A 19,966-nucleotide genomic window follows, 5' to 3' on the forward strand; every position below is an offset into this window, starting at 1 on the left:
ACCCAACCCCACCTACGGCCGGAACCTCCGGGACAGGTAGGTAGGACTGAGCCCCTAGCAGCAGGACACCAGCCCTGTGCCATGACATCTCAACTACCAGGCCGCAGCTCGTGTAGCCTTGATTTGTCCTAGAGATGTCCATCGACCCCCGACTTCGTCCATCTCCATCCGTGTACTTTTGTTTATAACCAGACTGAGCCACAAACTAAGCCTTACCCACTAGACATGTGGAAGTATGGTAGTGCTTTGTTACAGAGGCCCGAAGACCGGTCCTTATGTGGCCGAGGTGCTACTAACAAAACCATGCACCCCGAGCCCAGACTAAAACCATTTTGGGGGTTTTGAATAGAGGGGGAGGTGTGCATCCAATTCCACAATAATCCAACCATTCCATAATGTCCAAGTGAGATGAATATTCCCAAAGTCTAGAGTTATAAAACCACATAATGTTGCCTAATTAATCAGCGAAGCATTTACCTAAATTCATACTAGTGGAACCATGAATAGAGTACCCACTAATTGGGGTTTTATTTATTCTAGGGTGAACAAGGTAATAATAACAATAGCAATAATAATGTCATAACAAAGGTAAATAAGCATGGCTAAATAAAACAGTGATAACGCGGGAATTTAAATAAAGCGATAATGCATTAATTTAAATCAAAATAATTTTATAAACTGGGATTCAATATGCTCAAGGATGATGTGACTTGCCTTGCTCAGAGAGAACGGCCTTCCGAACCTTCGGCAACGACTGCAAACCACGCTTCAGGAACCTCCGGAACGACAGAAGCTATGCGAAGCACACAAGCAAAGCTACAAGCCTATAAAGAAGCAATAACAATACATAAAAAGAAAGCACACGGTTCTTTAGGTTATAACAAACATTAAGAGAGTTGAACGGGTCAATTCGGAGCTCGTATGACCAAGACATGGTCATCCGAAGTTTAATGCTGTTACATGGAGATTTGCGGATTATTATAATTATGTTTTGCAACTATAAAACATGTGTAAGCGCTAACGTGGAAAAGATAGGAAGGCTGCGCTTGTGGACATGCAGACCCCACATGTCAACCTAAAGGACCGCGGTAGACCGAGTACACAGAGACGGTCCACGGGTCGATGGAAGCGGACCCCGTGTGTCAACCGAGGCGAGTGGCCAACAAGCAGACTCCACTAGACACCACACGGGCTGCACACGTGGAAACCACGTGGCTATCGTGCGGGCACACTAACACGGTCACCACACGCACCCACGAACGATTACCGACACCGGTACACGGGTACCGGGGTCGACAACCGCAAACGGGCACGGGGCAACACCGAAAGGACGAGGACGGGGCAGCGAGAGGAGGGACCCTTACCACCACGCGACGAGGCGAGGGAACGACAACGACGAACGGGCGCGGCGGAGGCGGCCGGGAACGACGGAGACGAACGGCGAGGGGACGACTTCGGCGGCAATCCTTGGACGAAGGCGAGATGCGGCCGGCGCAACGCTTGACGATGCGGAGCCGAGGACGAAGACGACGACGGGGCTGCAGCGGCTCGCTTGACGAACGCGGACGACGGACGAGAATGGCTCGACGGAGGGACGAACGCCACGACGACCGGGAACGACGAGAGGACGACGATGACGACGACCGGGGCCGGCGAGGAGGCGACGAGGGCAGCCGGCAGCAGCTGCACGGAGATGAGGACGGCGTGGAACACGCCGCTGCGATGACGATGACGGTGGCGGCGCAGCGAGACGACGAGCCGGGCGACCGACGGGACGTCGACGACGAGAACGAACGGAGACGACGATGATGGACCGCGGAGGGGTTTGGATGGAGGGGAAGTGATGCCGAGGACGACCTTGCCGCTGCGATGCCGGAAGGGAAGACGACGACGTCGACCGGTGCACTAGCGAGGAACAGTAGCCGGCCGGGTGAGGGGATGTACTGGATGCCGGCGAGGACTCCGTTCCGGCGAGATTTGGGCAAGGAGAAGGTGAGGACAGGGGAGTGGACAACGTCACAGTGCCGAGGTAGGTGGTGGCGACGTCGGCCGGCGCACGGGAGACGCGGCAGAGGCTGCCGGAGGTGGAACAGTGGTGTTGCCGCCACTGTAGCCGGCGGGGGCGTGTCTCCGGTGATTTCCCCACGAATCAGAGGCGGCGCCGGGGAAGAGGATGCACCTACGAGGCCGAGAGAGAAGACGGTGCGGCCGGACGGCACTCAGGCGAGGAGGGAGAGGCGGCTGGATGCCGGCCGGCGCCGGAGAGAGAGAAGGAGAAGGCGGGGAGAGGTGGTGTGGCCACGGGAAGACGCGGGAGGAGGCTAAAACGATAGAACGCAAAGAGTTGGTTCCATTTTATAGGGGAGGAGAGGGAGCCGGCCACGGGAGGAGCGGGGAACGGCGGCGGAGTTTGTGGCCGGCGGCCATGGAAGGTGGCCGGGGTTGGCGCGTCCGTTCCCGGCGATTGGGGGCACGAATCAAGGGGGAATTAAGGGGGAAAGAGAGAGGAGGGAAAGGGGATTAATTCCCCCTAATCAATTTTGGAATCCAATGCTTAAATTGCGCGGATTCGAAGGAGGAACGAACTAGGGTTTTCACGGGAGGGAGAAGAGGCCGAGCGGGAGGAGGAAGACGCGCCTGGCAGGCGGGTCCCACGTGGGGCGCGCGTCGTCAGTGCGCGCACGTGCGCGGCACGGGAGGGGAGCAGCTCGGCCAGGGGGCGCCACGGCTTGGGCCGGGTGGCTGGGCCGAGAGGGAAGGAGGGAGAAGAGGGGCGGCCCGAGGGAGAGAGGGGAGGAAAAAAGAGAGGGAGGAGAGAGGGACTTCGGCCGCGGGCCGAGAGGGAGAGTGGAGAAACCTTGGGCCAGACTTGGCCCAAAGGGAAGGAGAGAGTTATTTTTAGATTTTCTTTTTAGTAAACTTTGATAATCGTTTTTGTTGCTTAATAAATATTTCCGGTGCTTTGAAAATTCAAGTAAAATTTGAGGGCTCCTTTTAGACCAAGGAGAATTTAACAAAAATTCTCCGGGCCACATTCGAATTTTTCTTGTACGTATTTTAGTGTTTGCCAATTTCTTTTCGAATTTTAATTAATTCTATTATTCCTTTTAGAAAATAATTTTTATTTTGGGATGAATTTATCAGGACGTGACATGATTCGATACACATTGTTGGATTAAGTTAATGTGCTTTATATGGATTGCCACACACGGATTGAGTCATGGAAAGACAATTGTATCGATTAGTTAGGATATTTGATGTAATTTCCTTAGAGATAAGTTTAGGCAAAAGTCTGCCGCAAAGACTTATGGTATATTATAGTTTGTTAGAGATAAGAGTCGTGTCCGACATGGACATATTTTGTAATATCAGGTATAAATAGACCCCGAGCCCCATGTAATAAACACACAATCAATACAATCTCGGCTAATCGCCACCCTTTTACTTTCGTTTTGTTTCGACGAGTTCTTGCCTTCGGATTAAGTTGCATCAGTTTCGATCTTCAACTAGAGGTAAAACTTGTTATGGCAGCTTGTGTTCTCAAGATTAGTGCTTCTATCATTATGATACTCTAATCTTGTTTATGTAAGTTGTCGAGTTATCATATATTTTATATAATCTTTGACAATATTATTATTTAACCTTCAACCGGCTAACATCTATTGTTAGAAGATAGCCAATTAAGTTAAATATCAACGTTGGCTTAGATTATATAGGGTATCTACCATCCTATGAAACAATCAATGGCTTGATTATATAGATATTGTCTTTCTTTTCATACTTATGGCTGCATCAGTTGTTTGATCTTATAAGTCGTGATTAGAACTCCAATCTCTTGCATGTTTTTGGTTGCCGATTAGGGTTTCATCGGAGTTTCAGCCGATCTTACCTGATTTAGCCTTATATTTTATGTGCTTAATTGATATGATAGATCTGCCCTTTATGTTGAGATCTTACTGTTTTTAGGTATATTAAGCTTATTGTTTGATATATTTTGCTTGCTTTAATATCTTAATATAGAGTGGTATCGGAGTATTAGCCAATACGTGCTAGATCTACCTTATCGGCTATGCTATAGACGTCTATAATCTTCTTGGTAATATATATTTTGATCTAAGTGATTTCTATTGTCTCGGCAAAGCGTCTGATCTATCCCAATCACTTGATTTAAATATATACCGACACCAAGATTGTATACTGTTAATATCTACAGCCGATCGAGTAGATTTAGTTCTTTATTATTTATTCATGATTACCGATCGATGCATATATGACATCGGCTCAAAGATAAATGATATGTCATCGGCTATTAGCCGATCGGCTATCGTTTATGGATTTAACCACGGTTTCCTTGTCTTTATTTCTTGTTGATTGCAGGATCAAATCAACTGGCACGCTCATAGATCTAAAAGCAAGTTTTCCTGGACCTGCACTGGAGTTAAGCAGATCTCCCAGGCCTCGTGTTTTTCGCATCAACACGCTTTTGGCACGCCTAGTGGGTCTTGATTCGAAGTCAGAGATGGCACCAGAAAAAAAATCCTCACCGTCGACAGGTAAGTCCACAGATCTTCAAAACAAGCCTCCATATCCAACTGGGGTTGATGTTCATGAAGGAAACATTATTCCAATTAGTCTGGACAAATTGTCGGCTGAACATAGGCAGGAGCTTGAACAAATGATGAGCAGTGTGAAGGACAACTTCATGAATTCATTCGATGAAACCCGTCAAGGAACAGTTGTCCAGAAATACAAACTGAAAGTAGTTGCTACCGATGAAGCCAGTTCAAGCACAACCCAAGAAGATAAAGGCATTGCTGGTGAATCAGGTGACAAAGGTGGTGGTTTTCAGGAGGGAATGGTCGAAGATCTTGGTCCGAATGGCAATGGATTACAACCGCAGTTCAACAATTTCCAGGACCGGATCGACTACGTGGTGCAACATGCTTTGATCAACCAATCAGGAGTCTTGGTGAATACCTTAACTAACATGGTAAAATCAGGGGTTGATGGCAAAATAGCTGAGCATCAAGTTACAGGGCCAGTATATTTGCCAGGTGGTGTTTTTCCAAATTACAGACCTTTGGTTACAGGCAACCAACAGGGTTCTTCTAGCGCACCACCAACACAGTCGATGGCACCAGCTGCGGCTTCTGCTCCAGCTGCACAGGTTGCACCATCATTGGCACCGGGACAAATAACCAATCCTAGGCTGTTGACCAGAGAACAGCCACAGCATGGTGGACAAAACATCAATCGGCTAACCCAGGAGAAGGTGGCTGCTATGTTCTATCCAAATCAACCAACTGCCGATCTAGCGCTGCCGAACCAGCATACGTCAGCAGCAAACCTTGCTAAATGCATCGGCTAGGATGAGGACACCTGATAATCAGCTAAGGCAGCATGTTGCAAATCGAGTTATCCCTGAGCACTTGGTTCATAATGTGCAGCCAGATCAGTCAGTGATACCTCAAGTTATACCTGAACATTTGGTGCGTAACATCCAGCTGAATACTCAGAACTACAAACGGGGTCACTTAAATTATCATTACCAGCCTCCTTCACCTCATGTGCATCAAAGGGGGTCACCTCAACCTCAGTTTGCTCCCCAGTTTAATCAGTTTGAGCCAATATCACAGCAAACACAAGGGGAACCTCAGCAGAGACAGTGGGCCGATATGATTGCAGATGTGATGAGGGAGCAATTTGGGTTTAAGCCGAAGGATACTGGGAACTTGTATCGGCATCCATATCCTGAGTGGTTTGAGAGAATTCCATTACCTGCCCGATACAAGGTGCCAGACTTCTCAAAATTTTCAGGGCAATATAACGTTTCTACCTATGAGCATATCAGCCGATTCTTAGCTCAGTGTGGTGAAGCATCGGCTGTTGACGCCTTGAGAGTTAGGCTGTTTCCTTATCCTTGTCCGGATCGGCTTTTACTTGGTTTTCTTCTCTACCATACAATTCTATCCATGGTTGGGCCGATTTGGAGAAACAGTTTCATAGCTATTTTTACAGTGGAGTTCACGAGATGAAACTGTCCGATATGACAGCCATTCGACACAGGCATGATGAATCTGTACAGGATTATATCCAGAGGTTTAGATAGACAAGGAATAGGTGCTACAGCTTGGCTTTAACAGATTCCCAGTTAGCCGATTTGGCTTTTCAGGGTTTGATAGCTTCGATTAAAGAGAAGTTTTCATCCCAGGAGTTTGAGAGCTTATCTCATCTTGCGCAAAAAGTGACTCTACATGAGCAAAGATTTGCCGAAGCTAAGAAGAACTTTAAAAAGATCAACCATGTGTATCCTTACATGTATGGTTCTGATGATGAAGATGATGATTCCAAAGTGGCAGCAGCCGAATGGGTCAGAAGCAAGAAGGTGGTACAATGCCAATGGATCAAGAATTCTAGGAAAGAAGAAAAATATGACTTTGATATCACCAAGGCTGACAAAATTTTCGATTTGTTACTTCGGGAGAAGCAGATTCAACTACCTGCTGGTCATATAATTCCATTAGCTAAAGAGCTAGGAAAAAGGAGGTATTGCAAATGGCACAATTCTGGTTCTCATTCTACTAATGATTGCAAAGTTTTCAGACAGCAAATCCAGGTGGCCATTAAAGGAGGAAAAATCAAATTCGATGATTCCAAGAAGCCGATGAAGGTTGATGGTAATCCTTTCCCTGTCAATATGGTGCATACATCTGGGAGGATAGCCAATGCAGGGAGGAACCAAAATTTTCAGATGAATTCAGCTAGAATTATCAACAAATACCAGAGAAAGTATGACAAGCAACAGGAGAGGTATTGTGAAGAAGATGATGATGGTTTTGATCCACATTGGGACTGCGAGTTTTTCCGATTTTGCTGGAATGAGGGTATGGGATTGCCATCTATCGAAAATTGTCCTGGATGCAGTGATGTTGCAGAAAGTTCAAGCCGATCGTATAATAGAAACAATCGGCTGAGGCAAACAAGAGTTCCTGTTCATCAAAGATTGGGCCCAGTAAACCGAGAATATAATCAAGGAGATGATGAGGATAGAAAGGCTCAATGGTGTCCTTCTGGTATCTTCACAAAGAATCAGAAGAGAAGGGTTCAAAAATTGAGGAACAGAGAGCGTTTTGATGAGGTAGAGCAAGAGATCAAATATCGGCTGAAGAGGACAAAGCCGAGGCAAGAGTGACGTGTTAAGAATCAAGCTGCCATAGCCGATGAAGTCAAATCCGATGAGGCAAAAGGATTGGCTAAAGGGAAGAGTGTTGTGACTGCATCGGTAAACATGGTTTTTACATTGCCTACGGAATTTGGAGCCAAACAAGCCGATGTTGATGAAGTCGAGGAAGTTTCGGCTAAGTTGGTTTTGTCACCAGAGCAAGAAGTTTTTGAGAAGCCAGAGGGGACAGAGAATCGGCATCTCAAACCATTGTACATTAACAGTTATATCAATGGGAAGCCGATGTCTAAGATGATGGTTGATGGTGGGGCTGCCGTAAATTTGATGCCATGCGCTACATTCAGGAAGTTGGGTAGAAATTCAGAGGATCTCATCAAGACAAACATGGTTCTCAAAGACTTTGGCGGCAATCCATCGGAAACAAAAGGAGTTTTGAATGTGGAACTAACAGTCGGCAGCAAAACTATCCCTACAACATTTTTTGTCATCGATGGGAAGGGTTCCTATAGCTTGTTTCTTGGAAGGGATTGGATTCATGCTAATTGTTTTATTCCTTCGACCATGCATCAATGTTTGATTCAATGGCAAGGCGACAGGATTGAAATTATGCCAGCCGACAGGTCAGTTAACGTTGCTAGTGCTGATTTAGCTCTTTGGGAGATGGATGGTATTGATTGCCTGTCTGGAAAAATTTGGGATGGAGATTTTCTAAATGTGTCCGATCGTGATATACAGCCAATTGAAGATGGAGAGCCCAAATTATTGTTTTGAGGGCGTCGTGGAGGGTTCAAACGTCTACACCAAGGACACGGTAGATGATCTCGATGACAAGCAAGGACAAGGTTTCATGTCGGCTGATGATTTGGAGGAAATTGATATAGGTCCAGGAGATAGACCAAGGCTGACATTCATCAGCAATAACTTATCTTCCGAATTTATAACCAAGTTGATAGAGCTCTTGAAAAAATACTGAGATTGCTTTGCTTGGGAATATTATGAGATGCCAGGACTCAGCCGATCAATTGTTGAACATCGGCTCCCTATCAAACCGGGGGTTAGACCATACCAGCAGCCGCCGAGGAGATGCAAAGCCGATATGCTTGAAGCTGTCAAGGCTGAGGTCAAATGTTTATATGATGCTGGTTTTATTCGTCCGTGCCGATATGCTGAATGGGTTTCCAATATAGTTCCAGTTATCAAGAAAAATGGCAAAGTCAGGGTGTGCATTGATTTTCGAGATCTCAACAAAGCTACCCCAAAGGATGAATACCCAATGCCGGTTGCCGATCAGCTGGTCGATGCTGCCTCAGGACATAAGATATTGAGTTTTACGGATGGTAATGCTGGTTACAATCAAATCTTTATGGCAGAAGAAGATATTCATAAAACAGCTTTTAGATGTCCTGGTGCAATCAGCTTGTTTGAGTGGGTTGTGATGACTTTTGCTTGAAAAGTGCTGGAGCTACATATCGACGGCCTATGAATTATATATACCATGATCTAATCGGCTGGTTGGTTGAAGTTTATATTGATGATGTGGTTGTTAAGTCAAAGGAAATAGATGGCCATATAGCCGATTTGAGGAAGGTTTTCGAGAAAACTAGAAAATATGGCTTGAAGATGAACCCGACAAAGTGTGCTTTTGGTGTATCAGCTGGCCAGTTTTTGGGATTTCTTATTTATGAAAGGGGGATTGAGGTGATTCAAAGGAGTATTAAAGCAATTAAGAAGATCCAGCCTCCAGATGACAAGAAGAAGCTGCAGGAGTTGATCGGCAAGATAAATTTTATCAGGAGGTTTATCTCTAATTTATCTGGAAGATTGGAACCGTTTACACCTTTATTGAGATTGAGAGCCGATCGACAATTCACTTGGGGGGTAGAGCAACAGAAAGCTTTGGATAATATAAAGGAATATCTTAGTTCCCCTCCAGTTTTGATTCCTCCACAAAAGAGGATATCTTTCAGATTATACCTGTCAGCTGGTGAGAAGTCAATTGGCTCGGTATTGATTCAGGAGCTTGAGGGCAAAGAGAGGGCTGTATTTTATTTAAGCTGAAGGCTCTTGGATGCAGAAACAAGGTATTCTCCTGTGGAAAAGTTGTGCTCGTGTTTGTATTTCTCTTGCACCAAGTTAAGGCATTATCTATTGTCCAACGAATGCACTGTGATATGTAAAGCCGATGTGGTCAAATACATGCTATCGGCTCCAATTTTGAAAGGAAGGGATGGTAAATGGATATTTGCTTTAACAGAGTTTGATCTTCGGTATGATTCACCGAAGGCGATTAAGGGACAAGCTATAGCCGATTTTATAGTGGATCATCGTCATGGCTCAATCGGCTCAGTTTACATTGTGCCTTGGACATTGTTCTTTGATGGGTCAGTGTGCACTCATGGTTGTGGTATAGGCTTGGTTATAATTCCTCCTCGGGAGGCAAGTTTCGTGTTTTCCTATACTATTAAACCTTATGCAACTAATAATCAGGCTGAGTACGAAGCGGTTCTCAAAGGGTTGCAATTACTCAAGGAAGTTGAAGCCGATGCTATCGAGATTATGGGCGATTTTTTGTTGGTGATTAGTCAATTGGCAGGAGAATATAAATGCAAGAATGATACATTGGTGATCTATAATGAGAAGTGCCGAAACTTGATGGATGGGTTTCGGCTGGTGACTTTAAAACATGTATCTCGGGAGCAAAACGTTGAAGCTAATGATTTGGCTCAAGGAGCATTGGGGTACAAGCCGATGATGAAAGATGTTAAAGTAGAAGTTGCTACAATAACAGCCGATGATTGAAGGCATGATGTTTTTCGATATTTGCAGAATCCGTCTCAATCGGCTTCACGAAAGTTGTGTTATAAAGCTTTGAAATATACCTTGCTGGATGATGAATTGTATTATCGGACAATTGATGGAGTGTTGCTTAAATGTTTGAGTGTTGATCAAGCCAAGGTTGCAATAGGCGAGGTACATGAAGGAATTTGTGGGACTCATCAATCGGCTCATAAGATGAAGTGGTTGCTCAGACGTCCAGGGTATTTTTGGCCGACAATGTTGAAAGATTGTTTTAAATATTACAAGGGTTGTGAAGATTGTCAAAAGTTTGGAGCAATTCGAAGGGCACCAGCATCGGTTATGAATCCTATCATCAAACCTTGGCCATTCAGAGGTTGGGGAATTGACATGATCGGGATGATTAATCCACCTTCGAGTAAGGGACATAAGTTTATATTGGTAGCAACCGATTACTTTAGCAAGTGGGTGGAATCGATTCCTTTGAAGAAAGTTGATTGGGGGGATGCTATACAATTTGTCCAAGAGCATATTATTTATCGATTTGGTATTCCTCAGACCATTACAACCGATCAAGGCTCGATTTTTGTGTCCGATGAGTTTGTTCAATTTGCCGATAGCATGGGTATCAAATTGTTGAATTCTTCATCATATTATGCGCAAGTTAATGGGCAAGCCAAGGCATCCAACAAGAGTTTGATTAAATTGATTAAGAGGAAGATTTCTGATTATCCTCGGCAATGGCATACTAGACTGGCCGAAGCATTGTGGTCCTATCGGATGACTTGTCATGGATCAATTCAAGTTCCTCCTTATAAGCTAGTTTATGGACATGAAGCAGTTTTACCATGGGAGATTAGAATCAGCTCGAGAAGAACAGACTTACAAAATGAATTGACAGCCAGCGAATATTATAATCTCATGCCCGATGAGAGGGAGGATGTGGTTCAGTCACGATTGCGAGCTCTTGCAAAAGTTACCAAGGATAAGGAGAGGGTTGCTCGACATTATAACAAGAAAGTAGTGCCCAAGTCTTTTTCTGAGGGAGAGCTTGTTTGGAAGTTAATCTTGCCGGTAGGAACTCGTGATAATAAATTCGGCAAGTGGTCACCAAATTGGGAAGGACCGTTTCAAATCCACAAGGTTGTGTCTAAAGGAGCTTATATGTTGCAAGGACTTGATGGAGAAGTTTATGGATGAGCACTTAATGGAAAGTATTAAAAGAAATATTACCCTAGTGTATGGGTTAACTGATGATCGGCTGAGTCTGCCGATGCGTGTAAAGCCGATGTGTGTTTGCATCGCCTTGAGATGGCCGATATAGTTATATCGCCCTTAGTGGTTTTTGTTTTTTCATAATCGGTTGTGTTCTGCTGATGTATGATGGCCTATATGTAACATATCGCCCTTAGTCTGAATTATAATTTTATCAATGCCTTCGTCATTGCAAAATTAGGGTGGCACATATATACAAAAATTGAGAATTTTTGAGCAAGTTATATTAATCGGCACAAAGGATCATCAAGACAATTAAGTAAAGTGTTAAAGTTTCTTAGCTGATTACACAAATGGATACAAAAGTTACTAAGTCCCTATTACAGTCGATCAGTTATGCAGATAAATAATGTTGGATGGCCGATATTGCCTTTTGCCTGATTTCTTCGATTTCTTCGATGGCGTGAGCAACTTGAGCATTGGTTCAAGTAATAACTTTAAGGGACTTGGTCAAATCAGCTACGTTCTTGATAGCTGATCTTAACTTCGATTTTTGTTCTTCAATTGCCCTCGGGAGATCGGCTAACTTCTGTTCTTCCATAGCAAGCTTAGCATTGCATTCTTCAAGGCGAGCTAAGAGCTCAATCTTCTCAGATTTTAGTTGGTCAATGGTAGATTTGATTGGCTCTTTGGCAAGATGATCCAGCTTGATTTTTTCAGCATGTACAAGCTGCCGATTGGCTTGGATTGTTGCCTCTATGTCTTTCTTCTCTCGCCGATCAGCTAGTCTTTGTCTTGCTTTCTCTAGCTTGAGTTGATGTTGTTCAAGGTATATAGCTGGGGTAAGGACGTTTGATAGGTCATATGGGATTGAGGTTTGGATTGTTTTGAATCTTGCCCGAATAGAACCGCAGTCGGTCACCAAGCTGTCTAATGATGCCTCTAGACGATGACAAATGTCTTCGAGACTTCTTCTAACATCTTCATATAGAGGAGCTAGGGATCTGCTGGTGGTGTCTTCTTCCACCTCGTCGAAGTAGTCCTTGATGTCAAAAGAGAATAGATCGGCTAAGACCTATAAAGATGAAAGTTGGAAAAGGGTTAACACTGAAGCATGTTGTACAGCCGATTTGGGGTTTTTGAAAAAAGAAAGATTTACTGGGATAGCAGGAGCGGCTGGTTGTTGTTCTTCTTCAATATGATGGCTGCCCATGACCATTGGAGTACGGCCGCTTGACATCGGCTGCACAGGGGGTGAAGGAGGAGGAGTAGGCTAAAAAGACAAATGTAAATTAGCATCGGTTATGATTAAATTTTAAAAGATTCTTCAGAAGGAGTCTTACCGATGGAACTGGTTTAGATGATGCTTTTGCTGATGTCTTCTTTGAAGCGATTTTCTTCTTCTACAAATACAAGTTCAATGAATGATCGGCTATATGGAAATTTTTTAAGAGCTTGTCAGGATAAGTTACCCTTGTAAAGTGAGTTGGAGCTGCAGGAGTTGGAGGCGTCTTTTTAGGTGGAGCCGATGGTGTTTTTTCTCCTAGGTCACTTAGCTCGGCTGCAGCTTGATCAACATCTTCTCCAATTTCCTCTTCATCCAGGGCTTGTTCGATAGATGGATCTAAGGTAGGCAAATCATCGGTTGGCTTGGACTTCTTCTTCTTGGCTTTTTTCTGTGGAGCTAGAGCTGATGGGTCAGTAGCCGATACCTTGGTATTTCTCTTCTTGCCAGCATCGGCCGGTTCTCTTATTAGCCCTTGGAGTAGACTTGAGGTCTTGGGGGCATGGTAGCCGATGATTGGGGTTGATGGTCCACCTCTGTCTGGTATGAGGCCTAGAGCATATTCTATGTCCTTGTCCCTATTGCTTTTACGAGGAGGAGAAGATTCTGTTGTCTGCAAGATAGAAGAAGAAGTTAGTCAAGGTACCAATCGGCTGACGGTTATTTTAGCAGAATTGACAAAGTAAAGATTTACCTGAGGGATGACATCCGGAAATAGGTCTGTCATATACATGGAAGCTGGTTGATGGAATAGATGTAGTTTCCATTCACTCCACCATCTATCAAAGGCCCTACTCCTAAAACTTGCTAGCTCTATGTTCTCAATGCTGCCCAAGGGAGGTCTTGAGATGTTGAGCAGCCGATCCATCATCAAGCTTGAAGAAATATCTCCTCTACATTGTGTCTTATCGGCAAAGTACAAGCCGATTGGGAGTTGGCCCATTCCAAATTGCCTGGCCGAGCTTATCGGATGGTAGAACTCATAAGAAACCTGAATATTTCTCCCTTGATGGATACTAACAGGAAGAATGCAGGGGCTAATGGTGGCAGCGAAGATTTCTCTAGACTTTTGATATTTCTCATGGTTGATGTCTTCAAATCTGAACTCTGCCAGCAGATCTAAATCCGTCGAGTCTGCATATGGAAACCAAACTCGGGCATTCTTCTGAAATCCATCATAGAAACTGAAGAACCAGTCCTTCAGAAACTCAGCCGATAACTTTGCTCCAGCATTGGCTGGTGTGGATGCATACTCCCCATAGGACATACACCTGCAGTGGGTACGCTCTTCTCCATCATTGTCTGTGATCGGCTCTAATCTAGGGAATTCAACAACTGTCACAGCTGGCCGATTGATAGCTTTCATGGCTACCAAGTTTAACCAAGTCTGCAGTAGCCACCGTGGTCCACCTGCACCGACGACTGAGCCGACAGCTATCTTAGCTGATGCGTTGTTCAGCATCTGATACAAGTAGCCGAGGAGGATTTTGCCTAAAGGAAATTGCCTTTTTGTCTCTAGGGCTTCGGCTAAGAACTGCCAGTTGGTTGTGGGGCCACAACTTCATCCGCAGAATAAGAATTTTTCTAGCCACATTAGCAGAAAGGCTATATGCTCTCGGGAGGTGATAGGCCCTTTGCCCATATACGCTGCAATGTAACCCGACCAGTCTCCAATGCTCTTGCTTTTGAATTCAAAGGTATTCTTCGTGTTTAAGCTTATTGGGTTGGCTGATGAAGTCACATCTAAGCCAATGATCATGGTGACATCTAGCAGAGTTGGTATCATTGGCCCTTGGATGAAGAGGAAAGCATTGAGAGTATTGGACCAAAAATAGGCTGCAGCGGCCATCAGTGGCTCATCCTTAGCCGAATTAGCTAGAGTAAGGGCAAGTGCCTGGCCGATTCCAATTTCGTCCCAGTGAGCCTGCTTGCTAGCCGATACTCGCTTGTACCACACAGGCCAACTTTTCTCGGGATTGCTTTTCTCAAGTGAAGGCCAGGATTTGAAGGTGTTTTTCAAGTGATTTAGGTTCGGGTTGGCCAGTCTAAAAGGGATCATATTGGTCTCAGCACTAATGAACTCATAGGGGTCGAGACTGCCAATCGGACCGAGAAAATACTGGTGATCGTGAAACAAACTGGGGACTGCAACCAGAATGGAAAGATGCTACAAATCCAAAAGGAATAGAGAAGAAGAAAACAAGATAAGATGAAGAAAAACTGATCTATTGCATGGGAAAAAGGGATCTAGCCGATGGGCACATACCTCTGCGTACTCGGCCGATGGCACGGCAGATGGGTTGGCGGAAGTCGACATCGCCGCGGGCGGAAACTTGGTCGGAGAGGAGATCGCCTGGAAATCGCCTTGCGCGCCGAGCGGATCGCCGAAGAGAGAGAAGGAGGAGTTTGCTTCAGCAGTGAAAATGGAGGAAACGGTGTGAAGTTTCTCAGAGTTGACGGTTAGTATTTAAAGCGCTGGAGTAACGGTAAAAAAACGACAAGTGCGATATTCTCTTGGAGACAATATATGGCAAATCCGAAACATTACCAAATATTCCGGACTTGGGGGGCATGTGTTAACAACCAAATTTGCTAATCTGAGTATCGGATATGAAGATTAGATCGAAGCGGAATCCAAGACAAATATCGTTCTGGAAACAGAGCAAGAATCGGCTGCGACCTTAATCGACAGAGTTCGAGTCGGACTAGGTTAGCCGATCAAGCCGATTCTGACAATATGATTCGATACACGTTGTCGGATTAAGTTAATGTGCTTCATATGGATTGCCACACACGGATTGAGTCCTGGAAAGGCAATTGTATCTATTAGTTAGGATATTTCATGTAATTTCCTTAGAGATAAGTTTGGGCAAAAGTCTACCGCAAAGACTTATGGTATATTAGAGTTTGTTAGAGATAAGAGTCGTGTCCGACATGGACATATTTTGTAATCTCGGGTATAAATAGACCCCGAGCCCCATGTAATAAACGAACACACAATCAATGCAATCTCGGCGAATCGCCACCCTTTAACTTTCATTTGGTTTCGACGAGTTCTTGCCTTCAGATTGAGTTGCATCGGTTTCGATCTTCAACTAGAGGTAAAAGTTATTATGGCAGCTTGTGTTCTCGATATTAGTGCTTCCATCATTATGATACTCTAATCTTGTTTATGTAAGTTGTCGAGTTATCATATATTTTATATAATCTTTGACAATATTATTATTTAACCTTCAACCGGCTAATATCTATCGTTAGAAGATAGCCGATTAAGTTAAATATCAATGTTGGCTTAGATTATATAGGGTATCTACCATCCTATGAAACAATCAATGGCTTGATTATCTAGATATTGTATTTCTTTTCATACTTTTGGCTGCATCAGTTGTCTGATCTTATAAGTCGTGATTAGAACTTCAATCTCTAGCCTGTTTTTGGTTGCCGATTAGGGTTTCATCGGAGTTTCAGCCGATCTTACCAGATTTAGCCTTATATTTTATGTGCTTAATTGATATGATAGATCTGCCCTTTATGTTGAGATCTTACTGCTTTTAGGTATATTAAGCTTCTTGTTTGATATATTTTGCTTGCTTTAATATCTTAATATAGAGTGGTATCGGAGTATTAGCCAATACATGCTAGATTTACCTGATCGGCTATGCTATAGATGTCTATAATCTTCTTGTTAATATATATTTCGATCTAAGAGATTTATACTGTCTCGGCTTGGCGTCCGATCTATCCCAATCACTTGATTTAAATATATACCGACACCAAGATTGTATACTGTTAATATCTATAGCTGATCGAGTAGATTTAGTTCTTTATTATTTATTCATGATTTCCGATCGATGCATATATGACATCGGCTCAAAGATAAATGATATGTCATCGGCTATTAGCCGATCGGCTATCGTTTATGGATTTAACCACGGTTTCCTTGTCTTTATTTCTTCTTGATTGCAGGATCAAATCAATTGGCACGCTCATAGGTCCAAAAGCAAGATTTCCTAGACCTGCATTGGAGTTAAGCAGATCTTCCAGGCCACGTGTTTTTCGCACCAACAGTTACGACGTTGATGTGCAAGATCACCCCCACACTTGTCGTTGTTCCTGGGACTCTTCATTTGACACTAAAAGAAAAAGAAAGACGAGAGTGAAGACCAAGGAGCCAACTTTATTTTATTTTATTTTATTTTTTCTTTTTGTTTTATGGCAACAATGGATATGGTGGGTATCCTGGTGGGTATCCTGGTGTGACGGTCGTTATCGATCAGTTTCGACCGTCAATACTACCAAAATAGAAGAGAACTAGTGATGCTTGCAATGCAAAAGTATGTTAGAGTAATAATTTTCCACCAGTATTAGGTTTACTAACCTTTTGCAGAGAATGACAATAAAGTGGAGGAGAATCGACATCAAATTAGATGATAAATCAATCGGACGATGTCGAGAACCGGACTTATGAATAGATGGGCAAAGAACTCAGAACTGACAAGATGAATTGGGCCAAAATTCACAAGTCTACGGAGTGGAGCAATAGAGGAGGCCACCAACCGAAATTGGGCTGGATTGGGCCAACCCCAGGTTCGGCCGAACCTGACCAATCCTGGCGCAGTTGGATCCAGGTTTTGGCCTGGACGTCCAGGATTGCATCCCAATGACGGTTGGAGGGCACTTCGGACAAGTGTCCTTCCACAACCGTCATAACTACCTCTATATAAGGAGCTCACTCTCTTCACTTCACACACACCTCAAGCAATAGCTCTCTCATTCCTCTCAAGCTTAGTTTAGTAATATCTAGCTGTTGGAATAGGAATAGAGTAGAAATCAGGAGTCCGGAAGTCTTCGGAAGAGTTCGGGTATGGCTCTAGCAGCTTTCCTTTTCTCTTTTGTAAGCCTAGTACTTTTATTAGAATACTCTTCTAAATACATTTATGGTATTGAAATACTTTCCGAGTATATGAGTACCTACTTTACATTATGCTGTTGTTATACTGAATATACGGCTAGCTTATCTGGGAGATGCTTTGGTGCAGGTATAATGTTTGCTTATGCAATTACTCTATGTCATGATGATGATATTAGAGTAGTATCTGGTAGTTTAGATGTGGTGTCTAGATTACGGGATATCATTATTAGGGGTTATATATTGCGGATGAGAGGTGGGCCGCTTATGGTGACAGATCAGTACGGGTATTCCTCCACGCCTATATATAATCCTAAGTTAATTTCCTGGGGTGGGTACTCCTCCGTATTTAGCCCCTGATGTATGGTTATAACGGGCTGTCTTAAGGAACTCGGCAGTCAGGGGTGGCTTCTCGAAGTACCAGGAGGGCATCGGAAAGAGGGTATTAGCTAGTATATCAGCTAACTAGGATGTATGTATACTATGTATATTAGAAGTATAGGAATAGATTATCTTTCTCTTTTCTTTCCACCTAGCATAGATAATATATTATGAGAATGAGTAGTTAAAGCTTGTGTGTCACTCTATCCTTGGATTATCTGAACCCCTGCTTAGAATATGATTATCACAAGCAATATATAAATTATTAGTCAAGTCTTCTCTACATTATCTTCCCACTGGATAAAATAAATACGATACCCTTGGAATACTCTCAGGTGAAATGCTACAATGGTATATCCGTACGCTTGCGGATGAACTCTGTAACCATAATATACCATAAGTATTTCTGCGCCATTGTTGGGAATTATATTTCTAGTAATATCGTTAAGAAATACCAACAAGCATTTCTGGCACCGTTGCCGGGGAAGATTCATAATAGAGATTACTTGAACTAATACTTTATATTTGCCTCTGTATAATCATTTTCCTTTGCAGGCTAACCTTGGTTGTTTTCACTTTTGTTGTGAAAACAGGGTAGTGCATGACTGGTTTCAAATTGCCGAAGAACTTCAAAGAAAATCCAGAAGCTTTCCTCCGGAGCATCAGACCGCGAGTCGTTGCTCCACAGAAAACTCTACCGACAGAGAAACCAGCCGTATCAGCACCACCAATCTTCAAGACTATCATTAGCAAGACTCTCGGCGAGTTCACTGCTCCCTCTGCTGACAATGTGGCCATTGGGCCGTAGATCAACATGGGAGACATGAATTTCGACTTGAATTCCAGCCTCATCACGATGGCGTAGGCTAGCCCGTTCTGTGGCAAGCCTAATGAGGATGCCAATGCTCATCTGCAACAATTCCTAGAGATATGTAGCACGTACACCATCAAGGGCGTCAGTCCCGACGCCGTCAGGCTGCGACTGTTTCTGTTCTCCCTCCTCGGGAGAGCTAAGCAGTGGTTCTATGCCAACCGTGCTGCTATCAACACCTGGGATAAATGCTCTACGGCATTCCTCTCGAAGTTCTTCCCGATGGGCAAAACCAACGCCCTTCGTGGACGAATTTCTAGTTTCCAGCAGACAAGGGACGAGTCTATTCCGGAAGCATGGGAACGACTGCAGGAGTACGTGGCCGCCTGTCCTCTTCATGGGATGGACGACTGGCTGATTCTGCTGAATTTCTATAATGGACTCACCCTGATGTCCCGCGATCACCTGGACACGGCAGCTGGAGGAGCATTCTTCTCTAAAACTGTTCAAGGAGCTGTTGATCTTATAGAGAAGATGGTCTCAAATATGGGTTGGAGCGAGGAACGACTCCAGACCCATCAGCAAGGCATGCACATCGTCAAGGAGACGGAACTGCTTGCTGCCAAGCTGGACCTCCTCATAAAGCGGCTGGATGACCACGAGAAACAGCCACAAGGCACCGTCAAGGCCTTGGACTATCACATCACGTGTGAGGTCTGCAGCAACACGAGCCATTCTGGGAATGACTGCCCGGAAACCCGTGAGGAGGCGATGTACATGGGCAACAACAACAACGGGTATCGTCCACAAGGAGGTCAGCGGTGGAACCAACCACGCCCATATTATCAAGGAGGTAACAATAACGGTAACTTCTCTAACCAATCCTCCTTGAAGGATCTTGTTTTTGCGCAAGCTAAAACCACTGACGCGCTAAGCAAAAAGCTTGCTGCCAATGATAACATCCTAGAGAACATAAATGTCAAGCTAGATGGCTTTGCTTCCACATTCCAAAACCAACTCAGCTTCAATAAAATGATAGAAACCCACTTAGCTCAGTTGGCATCTTTAGTCCCTGCAAATGAATCTAGGAGGGTTCTGGGGCAACCCGACTCCTCTGTTGAAAATGTTAGGGTGATCATAACGAGGGGAGGTAAGTCCACTCGTGATCCGCCATATCCTAACCCTGCAGGAACTGATGGGATATCAAAAGAAGCACCATCTATTGACTCGGCTGACAAGGAAGTTCAGCCAGAAAAGACAGTGCCGCAGTAGTACTGCGACACAAGGTTGTTGCCATTCCCTCAACGGAGTAGGAAACCGTCAGTGAACGAGCAATTCGCTCGTTTTGTTGAAGTAATCCAAAAGATCCACATCAACGTGCCGTTG

The 19,966-nt window shown here is 44.3% G+C and overlaps 1 protein-coding gene and 1 non-coding gene across 2 annotated transcripts; both read right to left on the bottom strand.

Annotated features, from left to right (window-relative positions):
• Positions 1–683: 683 nt before the first annotated feature.
• Positions 684–13,212, bottom strand: LOC136356194 (uncharacterized). Its single transcript, XM_066309784.1, has 6 exons — positions 13,174–13,212; positions 12,667–13,092; positions 12,354–12,467; positions 12,104–12,269; positions 1,365–2,218; positions 684–824 (listed from the first exon to the last, which is right to left on the bottom strand). Exons 1-6 carry the CDS (start codon positions 13,210–13,212, stop codon positions 720–722), a joined length of 1,704 nt encoding a protein of 567 aa, XP_066165881.1. The 3' UTR covers positions 684–719.
• Positions 13,213–18,877: 5,665 nt separating this feature from the next.
• On the bottom strand, positions 18,878–18,984 carry LOC136356414 (small nucleolar RNA R71). The gene has a single exon (XR_010741201.1). It is a non-coding gene; the product is annotated as a small nucleolar RNA R71 (small nucleolar RNA).
• Positions 18,985–19,966: the final 982 nt, after the last annotated feature.

The sequence above is a fragment of the Oryza sativa genome, chromosome 4 (genome assembly GCF_034140825.1).
Source record: "Oryza sativa Japonica Group chromosome 4, ASM3414082v1".
Classification (NCBI taxonomy): Eukaryota; Viridiplantae; Streptophyta; class Magnoliopsida; order Poales; family Poaceae; genus Oryza; species Oryza sativa.